This window comes from Tenrec ecaudatus, chromosome 16 (genome assembly GCF_050624435.1).
Source record: "Tenrec ecaudatus isolate mTenEca1 chromosome 16, mTenEca1.hap1, whole genome shotgun sequence".
NCBI classification, from domain to species: Eukaryota; Metazoa; Chordata; class Mammalia; order Afrosoricida; family Tenrecidae; genus Tenrec; species Tenrec ecaudatus.
The window spans coordinates 88,963,954-88,985,518 of record NC_134545.1 but is presented as its reverse complement, the minus strand read 5'-3'; the positions used below and the strand labels follow the sequence as shown (position 1 = coordinate 88,985,518).

The following is a 21,565-nucleotide window of genomic DNA, read 5'->3' as shown; positions in this document are numbered from 1 at the left end:
ACCTAATTATGGGCATAGAAGAAGCAGATATTGACCTGCCATAAAAAGAAATTTTCAGAATGCTGCTTGGAGTCATAAAGGATATGAGGGAATCAATGCAAAAAATTGAAATGATAGAGGAGATAAAGGCAATGCGCCCAAGGGAAAAACAAATATTAAGGAATGAAATAACAAAATCCAGTGACAAATTGACAGACCTTGCCAACAGAGTTGAGGAGGCAGAGAATCACACAAGTGACCTAGAAGATAACCAAGCAGACCTTCTCAAATTTGAAAAGCAGTCAAATAAGACAATCAAAGAAGCTAAAGAAAACTTGAGAGCCATGTCTGATGCTATGAAAAGGAACAATATTAGAATAATTGGACTACCAGAACAAGACACAACAAAGAAGGCAACAGTGAAAATAGCGAGGGAATTCTTAGAGGAAAAGTTCCCCAGCTTCATAAATGAAAATCAGGCAACCATTCAAGAAGCTGAATGTATTATTGTTACGATGCTCTACAACTATACTATACAACTACATTGAGAAACAAAGACAGTGTGTAAATATTGTCCCTGAAACACTGTGCAAAATTTATCTCTAGCCCTTTTTTTTGATTAGTTGTGGAGACCTTATCCTAAACCATTACAATTATTTCTTAGGACCTATATATAAACAAAGGTTCCTAGTACTATTTTAATGTATGGTACTTTGTATAACATTTTTCTTTGTGAAGCGGTACCTTAAAAAATTTTCAAATATACCTGGTTTCAATTCTTTTTCCATGGGCAGTGCAAACTCTACAGGCTCTGGTAGGAAATTTCTTTTTTCCATTGCTTGAAATGAATACAGGTTCATGCTGCTTCTTGAGTTATCTCATGATCCATCCAAAACAGATGGCGTGCAAAACACGAGTAAACTCGGGATCTGTCCGCAATGGACGAATCTGACCAAATTGACCTCTAGATACAGGCCATAACAAGAGACAAGGAGGAGCACTATATAATGCTCAAGGGAACAATAGACCAAGAACCAGTGAACATAATAAACATAAATGCACCTAACTAGAGACCTGCGAAATTTGTAAATCAAAAACTCCAAAAGGTGAAAAAAGAGATCACAGGCTCAACAATTATAGTTGGTGACTTTAATATACCACTCTCTGGAAAAAAAACAGATCATTGGGAAAGAAACTCAACAAGGAGGCTACAGATCTAAATAACACAATTGGACGACTTAACTTGATAGATATTATCAAACCTTTCCACCCACATGCAAAAAAGTTCACATTCTCTTCAAATCCACATGGTACATATTTGAAAATAGACCACATGCTGGGACACAAGTCGAACTTGAATAAATTCAAGCACAGACATCTCTCTCCGATCACTGTGCCATAAAGTTGGAAATTAACAGAAGGATGGTGAAGGAAACAAGGCCAAACAATTGGAGGATGAATAATTTCCTATTGCAAAAGGAGTGGGTATTGACCACATCAGAGATGAAATCAGGAAGCTTCTAGAAACCAATGAGAATGGAAATAAAATTTCCCAAACCTGTGGGATACAACAAAGGCATTTATCAGAGGAAGGCTGATAGTAATAAATACATACATTAAAAAAGAAGAGAGACTCCTGGATGATATGCTGACACAAAACTTACACCAATTAGAGCAGAGTCAACAGAACAACCCTACTAATAGCAAGAAGATAGATATAATAAAAATCAGAGCCAAGATACAGGAGAGGGAAAACAGGAAAACTATGGAAGAAATTAATGCTGCTAAAAGTTGGTTCTTTTAGAGAATTAACAGAATTGATAGGCCGCTGGAAAAACTTAACCAAAGAAAGGAAGGAACAAACAGCATTTGCAAGGATGAGGGATGAAACAGGGGACATTATAACAGATCCTAATGAAATCACAAGTATAATTATACAGTATTATGAAGGTCTATACTCTAAAAATTTCAACAATTTGGAAGACATGGACAAATATTTATCAATACAATCCTTCCCTAGACTATCCCAATGGATGTCAAGAACCTCAACAGACCCATAGCAATGGAAGAAATAGACAAGGTAATCAAGGGCTTACCAACCAAATAATCCCCGGGGCCTGATAGCTTCACAGGAGAATTCTACCAAGCATTCAGGGAAGAACTGACACAAATCCTATAGAAACTCTTCCAGAACATAGAAAAAGATGAAAAACTCCAAACTCTTTCTATGAAGCTAGTATAACTCTGATACCTAAAGTAGGCAAAGATACCACAAGAATTGAGAACTACAGACCAATATCCCTAAGGAACATTGATGCAAAAATATATATCCTTATCAAAATACTGGCCAGTAGAATACAAAAGCATATTAAAAAATTAATTCACCGAGACCAAGTGGGATCCATACCAGGGATGCAGGGATGGTTCAACATACGAAAGACCATCAGCATTATTCACCACATTGGCAGGAAAAATGATAAGAACCACATGATAATATTGATAGGTGTAGAAAAAGAATCTGACAACATCCAACACGCATTCCTGTTTAAAATACTCAAATACATAGGAATAGAAGGGAAATTCTTCACTATTATACAAGCCATATATGAAAAACCAATAGCCAACATGGTAGTTAGAGAAAAGACTAAAACAATTCCACTGAAAAAGGGGACCAGACCAAGATGCCCCTTGTCCCCCCTCCTATTTAACATCATACTGGAGATCCTAGCTAAAAACATAAGACAAAGGAAAGATAGTAAAAGTATTCATCTGGGGAAGAAAGAGGCGAAATTATCATTATTCTCAGATGATATGATTCTATATATCGAAGATCCCTTAAACTCCACAAGCAGAGTGTTGGAAGCATTAGAGGAATATGGCAGAGTGACAGGGTACAAAATCAACAAACAGAAGTCTATTGGACTGCTCTACACATCAGACAAGATCACAGAAGAGACGATTAAAATGGTAGTACCCTTTATAATAGCCAAGCACAAATTGAAATACCTAGGGATATACCTGACTAAAAAAACAAAAGATTTGTATGAGGAAAATTATAAAACACTACTACAAGAAATCAAGCATGACCTCAACAAATGGAAGAATATCCCATGCTCATGGAATGGCAGACTCAATATAGTAAAGATGTTAGTTCTGCCCAAGGCACTATATAAGTTCAATGCTATCCTGATACGAATACCACCATCCTTCAGAGAATTGGAAAAACAGATTACCAACTTCATTTGGAGGGGAAGAAGCCCAGAATTAGTAGAGAACTCCTCAAGAAGAAGAGGAAAGGGGGAGGGCTTGCTCCACCTGACTTTAGCACATACTATACGGCCACAGTAGTCAAAACAGTGTGGTACTGGTATAATGACAGATATTCAGACCAATGGAAAAGAGCTGAAGACCCAGAAATACAAACATCAGCATACAGGCAACTGATCTTTGATAAGGGCCCCAAAAATATTTCATAGGAAGCGGATGCCATATTCAATAAATGGTGATGGAAAAATGGATATCTACCTGCAGAAAAATGAAACAAGACCCTTACCTCACTTCATGCGCAAGAATAAACTCAAGGTGGATCACAGCCTTGAGGTAAAACCCCAAACTATTTGGGCCATTAATGAGGGAATTGGGACAAACCTTGGCACAGGGAATACATAGGCTGTCAGAAATCGGGAAGAACACCAACACAGAGGAGTGACAAATAGACAAATGGGATGTACTGAATATAAGACACCTGTGTACATCGAAAGAATTCACAAGAGAGTAATAAGAGAGCCCACTGACTGGGAAAACATCTTTAGCAATGACACATCAGACAAAGGTCTTATTACTTAAATCTACAATGCTTTGCAAGCTTACAATAAGAGAAAAACTAATTGCCCACTGAGGAGGTCGACAAAGGACCTGAATAGAAGTTTCACAGAGTCTGAAATCTGAATGGCCAATAAACATATGAGACAATGTTCTTGATCATTAGCCATAAGAGAAACGCAAATCAAAACAAATATGAGATACCACCTAATACCCTCAAAGACAGCCCAATTCAAAAAATCAGAAAGCAACAAGTGTTGGAGGGGCTGTGGTGAGATAGAAACTCTCATCCACTGCTGGTGGACCTGTAGGTATGTACAGTCTTTATGGAAATCGATTTGGTGATTTCTAAAACAGATGGAAATTGAGCTACCATATGACCTGGCAATCCCCCTACTGGGCATACACCAGAAGAGGCAAGAAACAAACCAGACATCTGTGCTCCAATGTTCATTGCGGCACAGTTCACAATCACAAGGAGTTGGAAACAACCCAAATTTCCATCAGCAGACAAATGGATTAAAAAATTGTGGCACATACATACAATGGAGTACTATGCATCGCTAAAAAGCCATGATGAACACATGAAGCATATCGCCACATAGGAAGAACTGGAGGAAATTATGCGAAGTGAAGTAAGCCAAGCACAAAAGGACAAGTATAACATGAGATAGATATAGATAGATAGATATAGATATAGATATAGATATAGATATATAGATATAGATATATAACAGAAAAGTAAATGCAAAGGGGGCACAGGGGAAAAGCTACTGTATACAAACACTTCAGGGGTGAGGTCCAGGTAGAATGGCAGGGGCCAGACCAAATCCAGGGGTACATATGGTAGCCAACTAAAAAGGGGCAGAAAGGGAGGAAAGGGGAAAGAAAAAAATTTGTGTGATGGGGGAATAAGGCACTGACCCACCCAAGGGGAGGGTATTGTTTGTGTCTCCACAGGGAAAGGGGACCAGACTTGAAGCCTGTGCCAGATGAATGCAGTGTGCAGGCAAGGAGTGGGGAGCCAGTGGAGGGACCTAGGGGCTTGGCCCCAATACCAGCCACATGGACAACTGCCCCTCCCTCCAGTATTTACTTGAGAGGACAGCACTGAAGCTGCAGCTAGGGGAGAGGGGCATGTCTGATCAGAGCACATGGGAGCAAATGAAGGGGGAGGAAGAGGGAGTGGAGCATATTCTGGCCCACCAGGCCTGGAGGACGATATCCTCACTCTGAACAGCCAATGCACAGAGTGGACCATATGGCTGATCCCACTACGAGACACATCGTCCCTTGCTGGCCCAGAATGACCCCATGACACTGAGATAAACCACTAAAGGCATGCAGCAGAGCAACCAAGGGAGCCCCTGAGGGAGTACAAAGAACAGACACTGGGGCCAGAGCATGGCATCCATTGGACCTGACTGAAGGACACGCCTAGAGACCAAAAATCAAACGTTGATCTATTTACAGGTTTTTCCTTCTTTCTAAATTTTTTTCTTTTAATTAATTTATTCTTCTATGGGTCATTGGTTTTCTTTTTTGTTGTCATTGCTGTGTTCTCATTCATCGCCTATATTGCTATGGCTTAATTTTTGGTGCATATTATTATCTACAGATCTATCTAGATAAGATGGGCTGGATGAATAGTCTGGAGGAGAAAACAACGGGACCAATGGTTCTGGGGGGGACACAGGAGAAGGGGAGGCAGGGGTAGGAGGTTGTGCTGACCAACCCAGGGACAGGGGAGCAAAAAGTGATCCAAAATCAGAGACAAGGAGGATGTGAGAGGCCTGGTAGGGATTCAGCAAGGGTAATGCAACCGAGAGAAATTACTGAAACCCAAATGAAGGCTGAGCATGATAGTGGGACAAGAGGAAAGTAAAAGGAAATAGAGGGAAGAACAGGTGACAAAGGGTATTTATAGAGGTCTAAATACTGGCATGTACATAAGTAAATATATTTATATAGGAGAGTAGGGAAATAGATCTACGTGCATATGTTTATAGGTTTAGTATTAAGGCAGCAGATGGACATTGGGCCTCCACTCAAGTACTTACTCAATGCAAGAACACATTGTTCTATTAAATTGGCATTCTATGATGTACACCTTCCCGACATGATTGCTGAAGCAAAATGTGTGCATAAGCAAAGGTGGTAAAGAAAGCTGATACCCAGCTATCAAAAGATATAGCATCTGGGGTCTTAAAGGCCTGAAGATAAACAAGCGGCCATCTAGCTGAGAAGCATCAAAGCCCACATGGAAGAAGCACACCAGTCTGTGTGATCACGAGGTATAGAAGGGACAAGTTATCAGACATCAAAGAACAAAAAATCATATCAGTGGGTGCCCACCTTCTCGATACGATCACTGAAGACAACCGTGTGCATAAGCAAATGTGGTGAAGAAAGCTGATGGTGCCCGGCTATCAAAAGATGTAGCATCTGGGGTCTTAAAGGCTTGAAGATAAACAAGTATCCATCTAGCTCAGAAGCAACAAAGCCCACATGGAAGAAGTACACCAGCCTGTGTGACCATGAGCTGTCGAAGGGATCAGGTATCAAGCATCAAGGAAGAAAAATCATATCATTGTAAATGAGGATGAGTGCAGAGTGGAGACTCAAAGCCCATTGGCAGGCAACTGGACACCCCCTTACTGAAGGGTTGTGGGGAGGAGATGAGCCAGTCAGGGTTCAGGGTAGCAACAATGAAACATAACTTTTCTCTAGTTCTTATATGCTTCCTCCCCCCCCCCACCCGCTTCACTATCATGATCCCAATTCTACCTTACAAATCTGGCTAGCCCAGAGGATGTACATTGGATAGCAACTGGAAACACAGGTAATCCGGAACAGATGACTCCTTCAGGACCAGTGGTGAGAGTGGCGATGCCTGGAGGGTGGAGGGAATTTGAGGTGGAAAGGGGGAACCAATTACAAGAATCTATGTATGGCCTCCTCCCTGGGGGATGGATGGCAGAGAAATGGGCGGGGGGAGACATCAGACCGTGTAATATATGACAAAATAATAATAATTTATGAATTATGAAGGGTTCATGAGGGAGGGGGGAATGCGGAGGAAGGGGGGGGGGTAAATGAGGAGCCGATATTAAGGGCCCAAGTGGAAAGCAAATGTTTTGAGAATGATGATGGCAACAAATGTACATATGTGCTTGACACAATGGATGTATGTATGGATTGTGATAAGAATTATATGAGCCCCCCAATAAAATGATTTTCTTAAAAAGGTCACTATAGGACATTTCACAACCTTAAATGCTTTGTTGGAAAAGAAGTCGGAACATTAAGAGCTAAGCATCAATCTCAAAAGGTAGAAAAAGGACAGAGTAAATCCAAAGTACGTAGAAGGAAGGAAGTAATAAAGTTGGAGCAATCGTTGATAGATAAAGCAAACTTGCAATATCGAGATTTCATAAAAAGCAAAACCCGGGTCTTTAAAAATGAATTAAGTGATCATAACAGTGGAGGCAGAGCAAAGAACTTGTGGAGAGCAGGGGCGCTGGAGCCCACTGCCTGGAGGAGGTCCAGCCTGGCCACTTACCCAGCTGCATGGTCTCGGGGAAGTGACCTGCGGTTGTCATGACTGGGAACCCAGTCCAAGTCTTAGACTGTCCGACCCGTGCCCCCATGCCGACTGGTGATCCACACAACAGGACATGCCAGCTGCTTACTCTCCCGGGAGTACATCCCTCCCACATGGAAATGGGAATGATCATCTCCAAGACTTTCCCAAACTATCAAGGGTTGAGAGGAGCCCTGGTGGCATCGTGGTTACCAATTGGGCTGCTGACCTCAAGGCCAGCAGGCAGTTCAAAGCCACCAGTGGCTCCACAGGAGAAAGACAAGGCTCTATTCCCATAAAGAGCTACAGTCTCAAACACCCACAGGAGTTCTACCCCGTCCTATAGGGTCACTGTGAGTCGGAAGCAAGTTAGAAGGCAGTGACATTTTGGTTTGGGTAGTCTATACGGAATGCAGCAACATTTTGAAAAAGCTTGAACCATTGTGAGAATTACCAAATGGTTGTCATAGAGACACAAAGTGGGCGCACACTGCTGGGAAATCTGGCCCCGACAGACTTGCCGGACACGGGTCGTCACGAGCCTTCAGTTTGTAAACAATGCCATGGCAGTGCACAAAAGGCAGCCACAGTGAAACAACATATGCCTGTACTTTGCACCAAGCAGGATGCTCAGATTTTTTTTTCACTCCTCACAACATCCCTGGGCATGGGTTCGATTACAGATTAAAGTCCATAATACAGATTAAGGTCTTAAGATGCAGAGAAGTTAAACTCACACAACTACACGTTAGAAGATGCAGGATTTCAAGCCAGACGCCCTCGTACAGGGGCTTACATTCTTGTCCACACCAGACTGCTGGGACCCAATTGTCTCATCCATCAGCTGGGAGAGCAACACCAACCCGCTAATAGGAAAGGAGACCAGGGGATAAAGCCCCCAGTATCATAGGTGACAGGCAGACAGGAATGAAGACGGTGTGTCCATCCTGATGGCAATGAGGAAGAGGAAGAGGTGGCAGCAGCGATCAATCTTACTTACGAAGACAGACGCCTGAAAGGATCTTCCAAAAACAAACACCCTCACTGCCATCCAGTCGATACCGACTCACAGAGACCCCCGCTGTGGGTTTCCAAGACTGACTGCTACTGGACTAGAAAGTCCTGTCTTTCTCCCACGGAGCGTCCGACGGTTTCAAACTGCCAGCCTCGCAGGTCGGGTCTCAGCCCAATGCGTAGCCACTAGACCACCAGGGCGCCTTCGAAAGGTTTGGGCCCTTCCTAATGGTTCCAGAATAACTCCTTGCGTAGATCCCTTAGGAAGACGTTTTTTCTGTGTTTGACACAATGGATGGATGGATGAATTGTGATAAGAGTTGTACAAGCCCCCAATAGAATGATTTTAAAAAGAGATATTTTTCCTCCCACTTCAATCGCAGACATCTTTAAGTGGCTGTGTCGTGTGAGCACGTCTCTACGTGAGAATTTATTTTCGAAATCAGAATCACAGCATTTCACATTTGATAGAGATAGGAAGGAACGTATTTAAAAGAATCTGACAAGTGAAACTGCAGAGATACGGGGGTGCAGGGGGGAGGCAGGAAGGGTGTTCCCATGATCTAATGCAGTAAGTCTAGCCTTGAACTTAATTTTCCGGAATTCTTGATACAGCGCGGCATCATCAAGGCCTGTTTGTCCCCTATATGTGAGTCACTGTTGCCACCTACAGTTCAAGGCGGGGCGTGCAAAGCCGCCCAGGGAAGGGGCATGCTGAGAATGTCGCCCTGGAAACGGCCCAGAGAGTAGAGAAAAAGAAAAGGCTACCTGAAGAAGCAGCTCTTTTTCAACCACTTCTTCGGTCTTGCTGATGAGACGCTTTTGCAGGACATGGATTTTCTGTATCAGCTCATAGGTACTGGGGTCGCTGGCCTGTCCGAGAGGGACAAAAATTAAAAAGTAATCGACATGTCATCAGTTACCAGTCACTTCCAAAGGACGGAGGCCTCTGGGTCCTATGATTTCAGTCAATTGCAGACCCAATTCAGAGAGAATCATAATCCCCAAAACATGTATCACAGGTGCGGTGGTCATAAATAACTGCCTCCGCCGCCCCCCTCTCCAACAACAACAAAAAAAGACCAGTTTCCTAATGTCTTATTTCTGACTCTATTCACCCAATCAGTAGAAGTGAATATGCTTCCTCCACCAATGAGGGTAACAATAATGATAGTTACCAGGAGGGCTTGCTTCTTGGCCACCAGCCAGAGCAGATTTTAGCCACATGGCAGCGCTGGGAGGTAGTATTAGCCTTCCCCTTTTCCAGGTAAGGCAAATGATGCTCAGAGATGTCAAATCATTCAACACCACGAGGGAAACCGGCATCATGTTAAGCTGGAACTAAAGTCAAGCTCGGATACGCCTGGGGCCCACCATTACTGTGTTCTGAGGCCACATTTCTGTTTCCGCAGGAATGAGACAGGGTTCCCTAATTTGCTTCAGCTGTAGGAGTCTCCTCTGGGGATTGTCAACAGGAAGATTCATTACAGCCCGTGATGCGGACGGTTTCTAGGATGTGGACTTTAGCTAATAGCTGGCAGCAGAACACGACCATGACATTTAGCTCTCAAATGGAGTTATCAATCTGTAGGGCTTGGATGCCTTTTCAGGAGGGGTCTTGTGCAATTCAGACAGGGGCTACAGCCCTAAATTGATCGCGTGTCCTCTCGACTTTAGCCAAAGCTCCGCTTCCAACTGCACTGACATTTTGAATTAAGATAGCTACTAAATATTTCCAACAGTCTCCCGAAGTCTCCATTTTCTAATATCATTACAGAAATTGACATAGAATTGGACACTTCAAAGATCTGACTTGGAAACATCTGGAATAGCCCCGTGCTACTGTAAATGGATTTAAAATCCCCAGATACATCCATAATATCCTTAGTTTCATAAGCTACAATGTTCTTAGTATTTGAAGAGGATAAAGTTAAGGCCCAAAAGGGGGGAAAGAAGAAGAATCCACAGACTCTGACTTTAAATTCTAAGCAATGCCGAGTGATTTCCATATATCAGGATGAGAGTTGGCATGTATTCACTTGGCATGGCTGGCTGTTGTTAAAATTCAGGCCTCGTGTTTACATAACAATTTATAATGCATTAGCCTTAATGTTGTCTTCATTAAAAGGGGAAAAAATGGAAAACAAAAACCTACTTGGCTGATTTTCCCCAGCTCTTTCTTTTGTCACCTACCTATGTTCTCCTCCAAACCTAATTGGTCGTTTAATCAAAGTCCCTTCTAGCACCTGCACGGTTGGGCACAAGGAAAGGAGATGGCCATCGTTCTCTGGAGCGAGCAAAATTTGTCTCTGAGGGGCTGATGGCAATGTCCGCCAGGAAGTCGTAAAAGAAAAATGCCATTTATTATTCAGGACCTACTAAGGGGACTTTGGTTGTGTCCCCAGACCCTAAGAGAAAGGGTTTGATTAGCAAAGACTGGTCCTTGGAAAAGAGAGCTAGTTCCCCAAAACCCCGTTGCCTGTAGGGATTAAAGGGATGTCAAGGCCAATAGAAAGAAGGTGGCCAATGGTCTGAAGTAAACAGATGGCCAGAGGAACGCTGATTGGCTGCAGGAGGCAAGGGGAGGGAATTAAACTGTTTCAAGTGCCAATTGGTGAGACCAGTTCACAGCTAGTCCTGGGTCTGTTTTAGGCAGAAGGGATTGTGTCCAAGATGTACTAACCAAAGCCCAAGGGAACCATTTGGTTCTGAAACATCTGACCCAGCCTTACATTTGGAGTGGCAATTTATACAGTATTAAATAAAGCCATGCTTCGTATCGTGGTTCTGGTTAGAAGCAGTGGGGGGTTGGAGGGATGGGGCAGGGAGTGGGGTAGAAGAAGGAGGTGTTGGGACGGGGAAAGAAGGCCCCCCAGGAGTTACCTCAAGCTTCCTCCATCTGTGCACATTCATGGGGTTCTCCAGCTCCTCCTCCAGGGCTCGGCACCGCGTCCTCTCCTTCAAGAATTCTCTCTGTATGTGGTAGAGCTCCTGCCTGCAGAAGACAAGTCTCAGTTGCAGAGAAACCCTCTGTCCTGGGAAAAAGACTAGACTTGAGTAGAAAGAAAATGGGTTGGAAATTATGGTGGCAACATATGTACAAATGTGTCTGCCACGATGGATGGATGGTTGGTGAAAAGGGCTATAAGAGCCCCCCAGTAAAATGGTTAAAAAGAAAAAGAGACAGGTGGACCCCTCCCCCACTCCCATCTGAGACACATACACACACACACACACACACACCACCACCAACAACAACAACAACAACAACACTGTGGCCATAGACACCCTTCAAGCCTGGGGTTTAAGCTACCTCTGGAGATCAACCTTCCGTCAAACAAATAACTTGCAGGTCTATCGAGTGAATAACCAGCCCAGTGAGGAGCATACTCTTCAGTATAAGTACATTCAATGATACCAGACCAAAAGGGCAGCAGTTGCCCCAAACTAAAGCCCAGGTGGCAGGAAATGAAGGCAGCTAGAATTGGAGGGGTGGGAGGCAGGACTTGCTAAGGAAGCAAGTAGGAGGAGCGCTGTTACAATGGGGGACTGCAACTGATGTCATGAAACAAAGGGAGCATGGCATTGTTGAAACGAAAACGAATTTGCTCTGTAAAATTTCACCCAAACCATAACAAAAGTCTATTGGAATGTGGTGTCTTCAAATGGTTACTATGTACAGATTAAGTCATAGATTTAAAAAAAGGTAGGGGGGTTGTCATCAAGACAATCCCGACTCCTAGTGACCCTCTAGGGGCAGTAGACTTGCCCCTGTAGGATTTCCAGGGCTATAAATATTTATGGTAGCCGACTGCCACATCTTACTCTGGTGGAGCAGCTGGTGGTTCCAACCCCACCTTTCAGTTAGCAGTCAAGGGCTTAAACGCTGTGTCACCAAGCCTTAGTTGGAAAGTTCAAATTAGTGAGACTTTGGGGAACACAGAGAGTGGCCTCCTAATCTGACCGAGACACCAAATCCCAAACCCACTGCCATTGTGACTCACGAGACAGAACAGAGGGACAGCATTGAGACTCTGAGACTTGTATGACAGAGCAGTGGCCAAGGGACTATGGAGGAAGAAGCCAAAGGACCAAGTGGCTGAGAGGCCTCAGTCCAGAGAGAGCCTTGGCTGCTGACTGAGGAGAGGTGCTGCCGTGGACCACACGCTGTATAGTCCGTGCTTTCTGATGCTGCTTTGCGGAAACCTGTTAACTCCCCTAATAAGCTTCCTTAACTGTGGGGGTTGTGTGTGAGCGCCCGGTGGCCGGTGCAGCAACTTAATCAAACCGAGTAGAAATGGAGAATGTTGTGGAAGGAACACTTGGTGGGAGACTGGAGGAAAAGAAGGCTGGAGTGTGAAGGTATGCCTGATTTCTGCCTGGGACAGACCAGTTGGAGTCTCCTTTGGGTAGTCAGAAGTATCTGAGAAGCTGTGAAAATATACTCTTAGGGGTGGGGGCGGGGCCTAGATCCAACCCTTAGGGTTCCTACTTTAATTAGGCTAATGTGTCAGCTGGTCTTTGAAGTATAGAAGTCTTGCGGGTTCATCTCATTGGCAGCCAGGATTGAGGAGGGAAGCGGTGGGATAATAATTCCTCTCACGCTCCACCCCTACATCAGTGACTTACAAATTCCTTGAGAATTAACTCCGCCTCTGACTGTGCTTCTGAAAATCCACGGCCCCTCCAGTTCAGAGGGCGGGTGGTTCTGCCCCACCCCCTGGCTGGGAAGCTTGCTTAGGGGGCGGGAAGAGAGGCTAGCACTTACATTGACGTGGGCGATAAGGATATTATTATCTGTCTTCGTCTGCTGAGGGTTTGCAGCTTACTAATACTAAGCCATCTCTTTTACTTAATTGCTTCATTTAAACCAATAAGGCAACATCCCCTCATTAGCAAAGCAAACCATTAGAATTAACTGCAGGACGTTCACTCAACAGGGAGCTCAGAACAAGCTGCTTGGAATTAAAAGCATATTTTTAACACTTGCACTTTCGAACGTGTCATCAGGAGAGAAGGGCAAGGTATCCATGACTGTGACTGGCTGCTTATCTTGTGCTGGACGCTGCACATGCATGTGCATGCCAGTTTTAACTATGCCTCCAAAGCTCAGACTCATTAGGGGATCTGCCCAGGGTCACACAGCTTGTATGTGTCAAGGCTGAGAGTGGAATTGATGGCTGCTTGCCTCCAATTTCTTTATTAAATTCTCTTCCCTGTGAAAAGAAAATGTCTATTCTCAACAAACCAGCAATAAAGACCCATAATGAATCAAATCTGGTTCTTTAAAAAAACAACAACCTCATGACTGGCAAGTTTATTGATAGTCTTGGAGATCATTCAATAGTTACTTAGAAGAAATGGATTTGTCTCCAAAACATAAGTCATGTTATCTCAAGGTAGTAAAGTTATGAATGATTTTCTAATCCTTATAAGTCTTATGCATTTCTCACATTTTGGAAAGTTTTACTTCCATTATCTGAAGGATAAGCAACTCTTAAATATTTTTATATAGAGAAGTCATATGTATATTTAACTCATAAATATATATATATATATATAGTTAAGTCAACAAAACAATATTCTCCATTCCACTTTGGTGCAGAGCAGCCATCTAAGGTGCAACTATTGGACCCTCCCCATTTGAAGCAAAGAAAAGTGAAACAAAAATCCAAGATGAATGGGAAGCACTAGCCCAAAGCACTAATGGACCATGAAAACTTCAGCCTCAATGGCCCTGCGACCAGAGGAACAAGGTCGTGTCTGCCTCCTACCTCTGACCTCTCTAGAAGGGAGCGCTATAGAAGGTCCTGGATGGAGTGGAAGAAAAATGTGAAACAAAATTCCAAATTGTAAGAAAAACCAAACAAACAAAAAGACAGGCTTTCTGGTCACAGAGAGGCCAGTGGGATCCCCAAGACTACAGAGCCTTGAGTCACCCTTCCAGGCTGGAACAGAGCTCACTCCGGTTGCTCAGTGTTCAGCTAAACAACAGGCCTACATAATGAAGAGCAACACCAGCGAGGCGCCGCACCACTTCAAGCATTCAAGCACGCCAGGTCTAAAAAGCAACAGGTGCCCAGGGGTAAAGGTCAGCGACAGGTAGGGGTAGGAAAAAGGGAGGGGTGGAAATAGGAGGAAGAGGGAAGCGTGCTGGCACCCTACTGCGGGGATTGCAATCCAGGGCACCCGACAGAAGGTGCCTGAAATGTGGAATGGAAAACCAATTGGCTCAGTCAACTTTCACCCAGAACGCAATAAAAAGTTTTACAAGAACTAGGAAAGCAAGAGAGAGCCAAACAGAGAGTGCTCCATCCTTGCCAGTGGCAACTCTTCCTGAATATACTCACTGCCTCGAAATACCAGCACTCTTTTCTAATCAAATTGATTTCAGAAGCAGATTCAAAGGGTGTCCTTGCCCCAAGGTGGCCATGGGTACCGCTCGCCTACGAGTCTGTGGGGGAATAAGCCTAACTGCTGAGAAACCACCAGACCCCTGACTTGGTGTCCAGCAATCACCCATGTAAAACACGGGGGTGTTTCCCCAGAGGGAGTGTAGCTCTAGGGTCAGGCAAGATTTCAGCAAAGAAGATGGCGCAGTGAGCTGAAACGAAAGCTGCAGGCGGTAAACCCAGAGTAAGATGTAAAAGTTGGCCACCGTCTAAGGAAACAGAGTTTGCACAACGTGATAAAAGCCCATTTTTTTCAGCTCTGTCCTTCTGAGCTTGTAAGAGGGCGACGAGCCACTGTTGCTACGATTGTATTTCAATACAGGCGCACCGCCTCTGCATCGGCCTCACCAAAGACAGTCCACGTAGCGCGCTGGAGGAAGCCTGCGTCCTGAATTGTAACTCGTGTGTGTTGGTAATCTGACTTAAACACACACACACACCCAGAAAGAGTTGGTTTTTGTTTAGTTTTGTTTTACCTCTTTTTCCCTTCAGAAAGGCAATGGGTTCACATCCGCGATGACACGGATACCATGTAGTTTCTGCCCTCGTTATTAGTTGGAAGGACTGCACCACATGAAAATGACTTGACGCAATTTCATAGAAACCCCCAGTCACCAACAAGCATGACAACAAGCTTACTTCAGGAGCCCCAAGCAAGCCCAGTGCCCTCAGCCCCAGCAGTCTCCTGTCACCTGAGCTCATCCACATTCGCCACACTTCGAGCAAGAATCCCCTTTTCCCGGCGCAGCTTCTTGATCTCAAGCTTGAGGATCCTCATGTCCTCCACCCTCTGGTTGTACTGGCTCTCCCCTTTGTTCAGCACGGACTGCTGGATCTTGATCTTCTCATAGAGCAAAGCTAACTCGTCATTGCGCCGAACAAGCTGAGACCCCAGAATGTCTCTCTCACTGATGACCTAGAACGGGGGGAAGAACATGTCCATCAGAAAACTGTCACTCACTGACCGAAAGTCTCCTGTTCCATCTGTCCAGGCACTGTGTGGGCCCAACCCACAGTGGTTGAGCCTATTCTAGCTCACAGCAGACGCTCTGGGACAGAGTGCAACTGTGCCTGAAGGTTTCCAAGACTGTAAATCTGAATGGGAGGGGACAGCCTCACCTCTCCTTTCTCCCTTAGGGCAGCTGGTGGGTCTGAAACACAAGCTTGTGGTTAGTAACCCAATGCTTAAACCACTACCACGTGGTCAGGCATTAAAACTAGCCTGCTAGGCAATCCACACAGGCCTCCTCCCATCAGCATTCACAGCTTCCTGGGAAAGAGAAAGAGTTCAACAAATAAGCCATGGCTTTGACCCATGAGGAGGATCCATGAGGCAGAGTGGGTTGAGCACTGGACTGCTAACCACAAGGTCAGCCATGGAAACACCAACCGCTCCGGGAGAAAGATGAAGCTTTCTGCACCCTCAAAGATTCACGGTCTCAGTAGTGGGTCGTTTCGATTGGTTTCCAGACATTGTTGGTCGTAATGTTGACATTTGAATGACCTGCTCCTGAGCAGCTCTTGCCAAGGTGCACCACGTCTCCGTTGGTTGGGTTGATTTGTTAACTTTTTCTCCTGGTTTGGGCAAACGTCTACAAAGCAAATTCTTCCACTCAACAGTTTATGCGCATCTTGTTTTGTGACCTAGATGTAATTCCCCTAATTGAATAGCCGTCTGCCCATCTCCTCCCTGGGTTCCCATTTTCCATCCGTCCTCCCCTCCTGCTCCGTCCTGCCTTCTGGGTTGTGGTTTGGGCAGAGGCTACCCTTTGCGTCCCTGAGGATGGGTTGGTCTGAGGGGCACACTCCTCCCTGATGCAAGAGTGTTCCTTTTACCAAATGGTCCTGTCTGTCGTTTGGCTGAACCATGGACCCCAGGCCTGAGCGCGGGTCCAGAGGTGAAGGGTGTCTAAGGGCCAATCCCTGAGCGTTTCACCAGTCTCTGTCAGACCAGTAACACTGGCCTTTTTCAGAAACCCGAGGTTAGGCCTCCTTTTCCCCCACTCTCCCCAGGACCTTCTACTGGTTACCTCACTTCTCTCTGTTCTACCCTAGCCAACCTCATCCAGTGTCGCCTGCCAGGTCCCTGAAAACGGTGGAGTTTCTAGCTGCTGAGTGACACATTTGAGTTTCCAATTCCCAAACTTCCTGAATATCATTGAGAAGTTTGCCTGAGCCATTACACTGGAATGTGAGCTCCTGGAGAATAAGGGCCGTTTTCTTGTCCATCATGTATCCTCCAGGCCCAGCATCGTGACTGACACCTAGTAAGGAAGGGCTCATAAATATGAGTAGAATAAATGAATACCTTTTTCATAATTCATCTGCAAAAGATAGACCTCTGCCGCTATTCTTGGGGTGGACATGCTTAGCTAGGAATGAGGATCCAGGAGGAGTTGGCTCAGATACCTGGCAAGGGCGGCAGGTCCGCAGGTGTTCCTACCTGGTCTAATTCCTTCTTCTGTCTCAGCCTCTCGCCATCAGCCTCAGCAATGATTCGCAGAAGTTTTCTCTCCTCTGCTTCTTGCTTTTCAATGAAGTGTTTAGTCTCCAGGGCTTGTTGCCTCAGCTTCTGGAGCTCGGCCTGAGAGAGAGGGAAAGACACAGACCAATTTCACCTGGTAACAGCACAAAGCAGGGCTGCGGGGCCCGCAGCTAGATGTCCAGTTAGGCTTCTTAGACTTCCTCTGGTGTTTCATTTTAGCACGGTTTGATCACGCTCAGTAGCAAAACAAGCTTATGCAGCGAGCACACACACACATGCCTGTACAGGAACAGTAATGTGCATTGTGGTGATCATGTTCACTCTATGAGCAGAGTCTTGAGGGATTTCTATCACTGATCAGTATATGCATGGCATGGGATTCACTGATATCCGACAATGCGCCCTCTCTTACACTGAGAGGAGGGGCACAGGATTGTCCGGAGGCTGACATGGGCTAGGAAATGCTCCTTTAACGGTCCTGCCACCAGCATGTGAACTGCAAAGAAAGTCCACCTCGAAGCAGAATGCCCACCAGTAAAACAGGCCAATGGGCACATCGTGTTAGAAAAGGCATGGAATGAGACGTACACTCTGCCTCTAGGGCATTTCCAATCCAGATGGGAAGATAAGGGATACGAACGTTATTCGACTATGAAGCCCATTTTGCGGGCAACAGGCTGGACTTGGACGTGAGGTCAGAGGCTGATGAAATGGTCAGTGTTGGGAAAGAAAGGGCGGAGCTAACGAGGATGCCCACAATAAAGGGGAGAAAGCAAAGATGAAGAATGCGACGGGGTTTCTATTTGGAACTGTAGTACAGTCCCTTCAGCACCATGCCAGAGTTCACCTGAGCTTGACCCATGGAGATACCGAAGTAGGTTACGTTCTGTCTGTGTTTACAGGAGAGCTTTTGGAGATTACAAAGGACCAAATAAATCTTAAGTTGCCAAGAATGCACAACATATGAGAATGCCAAGAACTGACAGGCTCCCAGCGTATATACCATATACACATTTCTTACTGTGAATATACCAATAAGCTGATGTTGGTCCAATGATACCAAACCCTCTTGGATATTACTTCTGTTGTAGCTTATCCTCCTGGGTGTCACTTCTGTTGTAGTTTATGTCTGAAATAAGAGTCAAGTAACTGACTGAAGGGAATGAATCACTGGACCAGGGAGCTCAGGACCACAGTCCTGGAAGACACTAAGGCCTGTTGGTTCAACATGGTCCATCAAACCAATGTTCTAAATCCTACTGTAATGAGTACCAGTAGGAGTCTACGAAGCTAGTGAAGTGCATCTTTAAAGTATCCATGGTGCGCGTTATGGTCTCTCTCCAAACACAGCAAAGAAGAGTGATGAGAATCAAAGGGCACAGGGAAATCATTAGTCAACATACTAATGGACCACAATAATGGCCATCTCCACAACCCTGAGAACAGCAGAATTAGATGGTGCCCGACTATCACCGCCAACGTCGTCTATCACATTAGACGGTCTTGGACCGCAATGGGAGAAAAACGTGGGACAAAACTCCAAATCATGAAAGAGACCAAGCTTACTGGTTGGCTAGAGACTGGACTCATGTCCATAACTGTGGCCCTTAGGCACCCGTTAGGGCTGGAGCTAAATCCACCCCTGTAGCTCACTTCTCAGCCAAGCAATAACCAGCCCTCTAAGGAAGACAGTGACCCTGGTACGGTACACACACTTCAGAATAATCAAAGATTTCGAATCAAAAGGGCAGCATTTACCCAAGGACAAAGTTCAAGAGGGTCAGGAAGGGAGGAGGAACGGAGAGTGGACGAACAGGGAGGACGTGGGGTAAGTGGTGGACCACTGCAGGGAGCACCCTGGCTGAGGAGAAACAAAATGGGAATGCGCGGTTGAATGGAAAGCTGATCACCGTCTCTGAAAACCTTCACCTAATTCACCATAAAGAGCTGAGAGGTAAATATGTAAACCATCAACAGGCAGATCGTGGCTGCTAGAAAGGGAGGGAGGAATACAGAGAAGGGTGAGAAGGAAAGGAAAAAGGAACTGACACTGAAGTGATGACTCAGAAACCTAGCACAAGGGAGAGCCTGGCTATGGCCGGCCTCACGCACTGCACCCTATTGTCAGTGCGTTCCCGGCCTCTGAAGAGAAATGAGTGCACTGTCAAGTGTCCTGGCAGCCGATGAAAGCTTAGTGTCACACACAGGCCATTCATCAATAGCACAGTGCGTGGCAAGGAAGCCCGTCAAGCATGGGCACAGGGTCTGGCACTCAGCTGACTCACAAACAGGCTTTGTACGTCTATTGGTATCTCTTCTCGGGAGGAAACACGGCATAGCCCACGGTCCACCTCTCTCCCTCGGTGAGAGTGTTATCCTTGGACGATGTCAGTCATTCCTGCAGCCCTTCTCTCGGGTCCGTCACCTTGGACCGTTGTCTTCCTCCTCTGGCTTGGAGGACAGCATGGAGCAAGAGGGACTGCGTCCTGCAGGCACAGCGCGAGCAGACAGAAAGGGGCTAAAGGGGCTTGCAGGACTAGAGAAGCGGACAGATACAGCTCTGCTTCATACCACGGTGGGCGGGCGGGGGGTGTCCAGACAGGAAACCTGCGACAGTGTTGCCAACCCTCCACAAGCCAAAGGGCGACACTAGGATCCAAAGAAAGAGCAACCGGCTCCTCAGAAATTCCTGGCCCAAGAGAAAGCAGTTGTGGACCACAGTGTGATCCCGGGAGGGGGCCCTGCTTTCATCCACGGCCAGCAAGGGTCACAACCCAACGGTGCGCTCTCGAAGGGTGGCACTGAGGGCTGTATGTCTTTATTGACTGGGGCACTGTAAGCAGCCACACAAGGCCCAGCTGTCACAACGGGGGCGAACGTGATCAGCTTTCCTCTATATATATAATATTCATATATATATGATTACTCTCTTTACTTGAGAAGAACCAACCAGGACATTATATATACAGTCGTCCCTCTGTACTTGAGAAGAACAGACCAGGAGTGGGTGGGGTACCAGAGGGCTCCGACAGGCTGGGAAGCGCTTCTCTGCCAAGCCATCTAAAACGTGAGGCAGAGGATACAGGCCTACGAAGAAAGGGAGACCCGAGCAGTCACTCTGTACAGACATTGCAGGGTGCCTGTCTGGGCCCCTCTATGTTTCCAAAAGTTTCACACCATAAAATAAAAGTTGTTGAGAGAGAAAATGCTTCATCCCACGCCTCATCCCAGCTAGCTACGTCTACAGTGCAGTGGTCTCACATGATATTTACCAAAACCCATCTGGCCTAATGAAATTTCAACCTGACTCAGTGATTCTGCACACATCTCATTCCTAAAAATAGCTCGTGTCACTCCACTTGCACAAACATCACATAGTGCCCTCATCATGGGAATACGGTGCCTGGGGATGCTCAGCACGGAGAAGGCAAGGCATCTACTGTGGCTGGATTGTAGCGTGGAAGGTGGGGATCAGCCAGAGGTGCAGCTGGAAACCCATGAAGGTCAAACTGGGAAGGGCTTTGCAGGTCATGCGCTGTATCGAGTGTGCAATGGGAAGCTGTACCGTGTTTAAGGCATGAAGACTAGTTCTTGAGAAGCTCTGTGTTCCAACGGGAAGGACAAGCGGGGACTCAGAGCAGGTCCACACAAGGCAAAACAAATGAGGAGATGGGGCTCTGCTGTCACCAGGGTCTGGAATCGGGAGGGAAATAGCAAGAGGATATAGTAAGGAGCCACCTCACCGATGACTTGCAGGTCAGGCGAACGACAGCAGGAGAGCTGAGATCTTGTTTTCCTTCCAGAATGTTTCCGGGCCCTGAGATGCAGTGAATGGTTTCATAAGTATCAGGACCCTGAGATGCAGTGAATGGTTTAATATCGCTTTTCTAGCCATAGCTTTTGCTCCTCCCACATAGCATGCTTCGTTTTCCTGACGGGTCTAGCAAAGAAGGTGGGGGAAGATACTGATTGGGGTATGATGCAGCAGTGTGTGATGGCTAACAGGGTTCACTGTGGGTGTCATCCTGCTAGGGCTAGGTATAAAATGAGCCATCTCGGGAGCAGGAGGTGGGATTTTGCTCCTAGCAGAAAAGATGAGCCGGGCCAAGTAGAGCCAGGAAGGGAGCATGACCTTTTCTCCCCGAGACCCCAGCGCATGGAGTCCCCTGGATCCAGGAGACAGCTCTGACACCAGGGAAGCACCAGCAGAATGGGAGTCATATCCTGAGA

At 45.8% G+C, this 21,565-nt stretch overlaps 1 protein-coding gene across 1 annotated transcript in view; it reads right to left on the bottom strand.

The window, feature by feature from the left end:
• The window catches only part of CFAP58 (cilia and flagella associated protein 58), a 174,138-nt gene that overhangs the window by 63,157 nt on the left and 89,416 nt on the right, over nucleotides 1-21,565 (bottom strand). The window contains exons 15-18 of the mRNA XM_075533461.1: nucleotides 17,294-17,434; nucleotides 15,543-15,766; nucleotides 11,282-11,393; nucleotides 9,167-9,271 (exon numbers count right to left, since the gene is read on the bottom strand). Coding sequence (XP_075389576.1) covers nucleotides 9,167-9,271; nucleotides 11,282-11,393; nucleotides 15,543-15,766; nucleotides 17,294-17,434 — 582 coding nt within the window. The remainder of the gene's footprint in view (nucleotides 1-9,166; nucleotides 9,272-11,281; nucleotides 11,394-15,542; nucleotides 15,767-17,293; nucleotides 17,435-21,565) is intronic.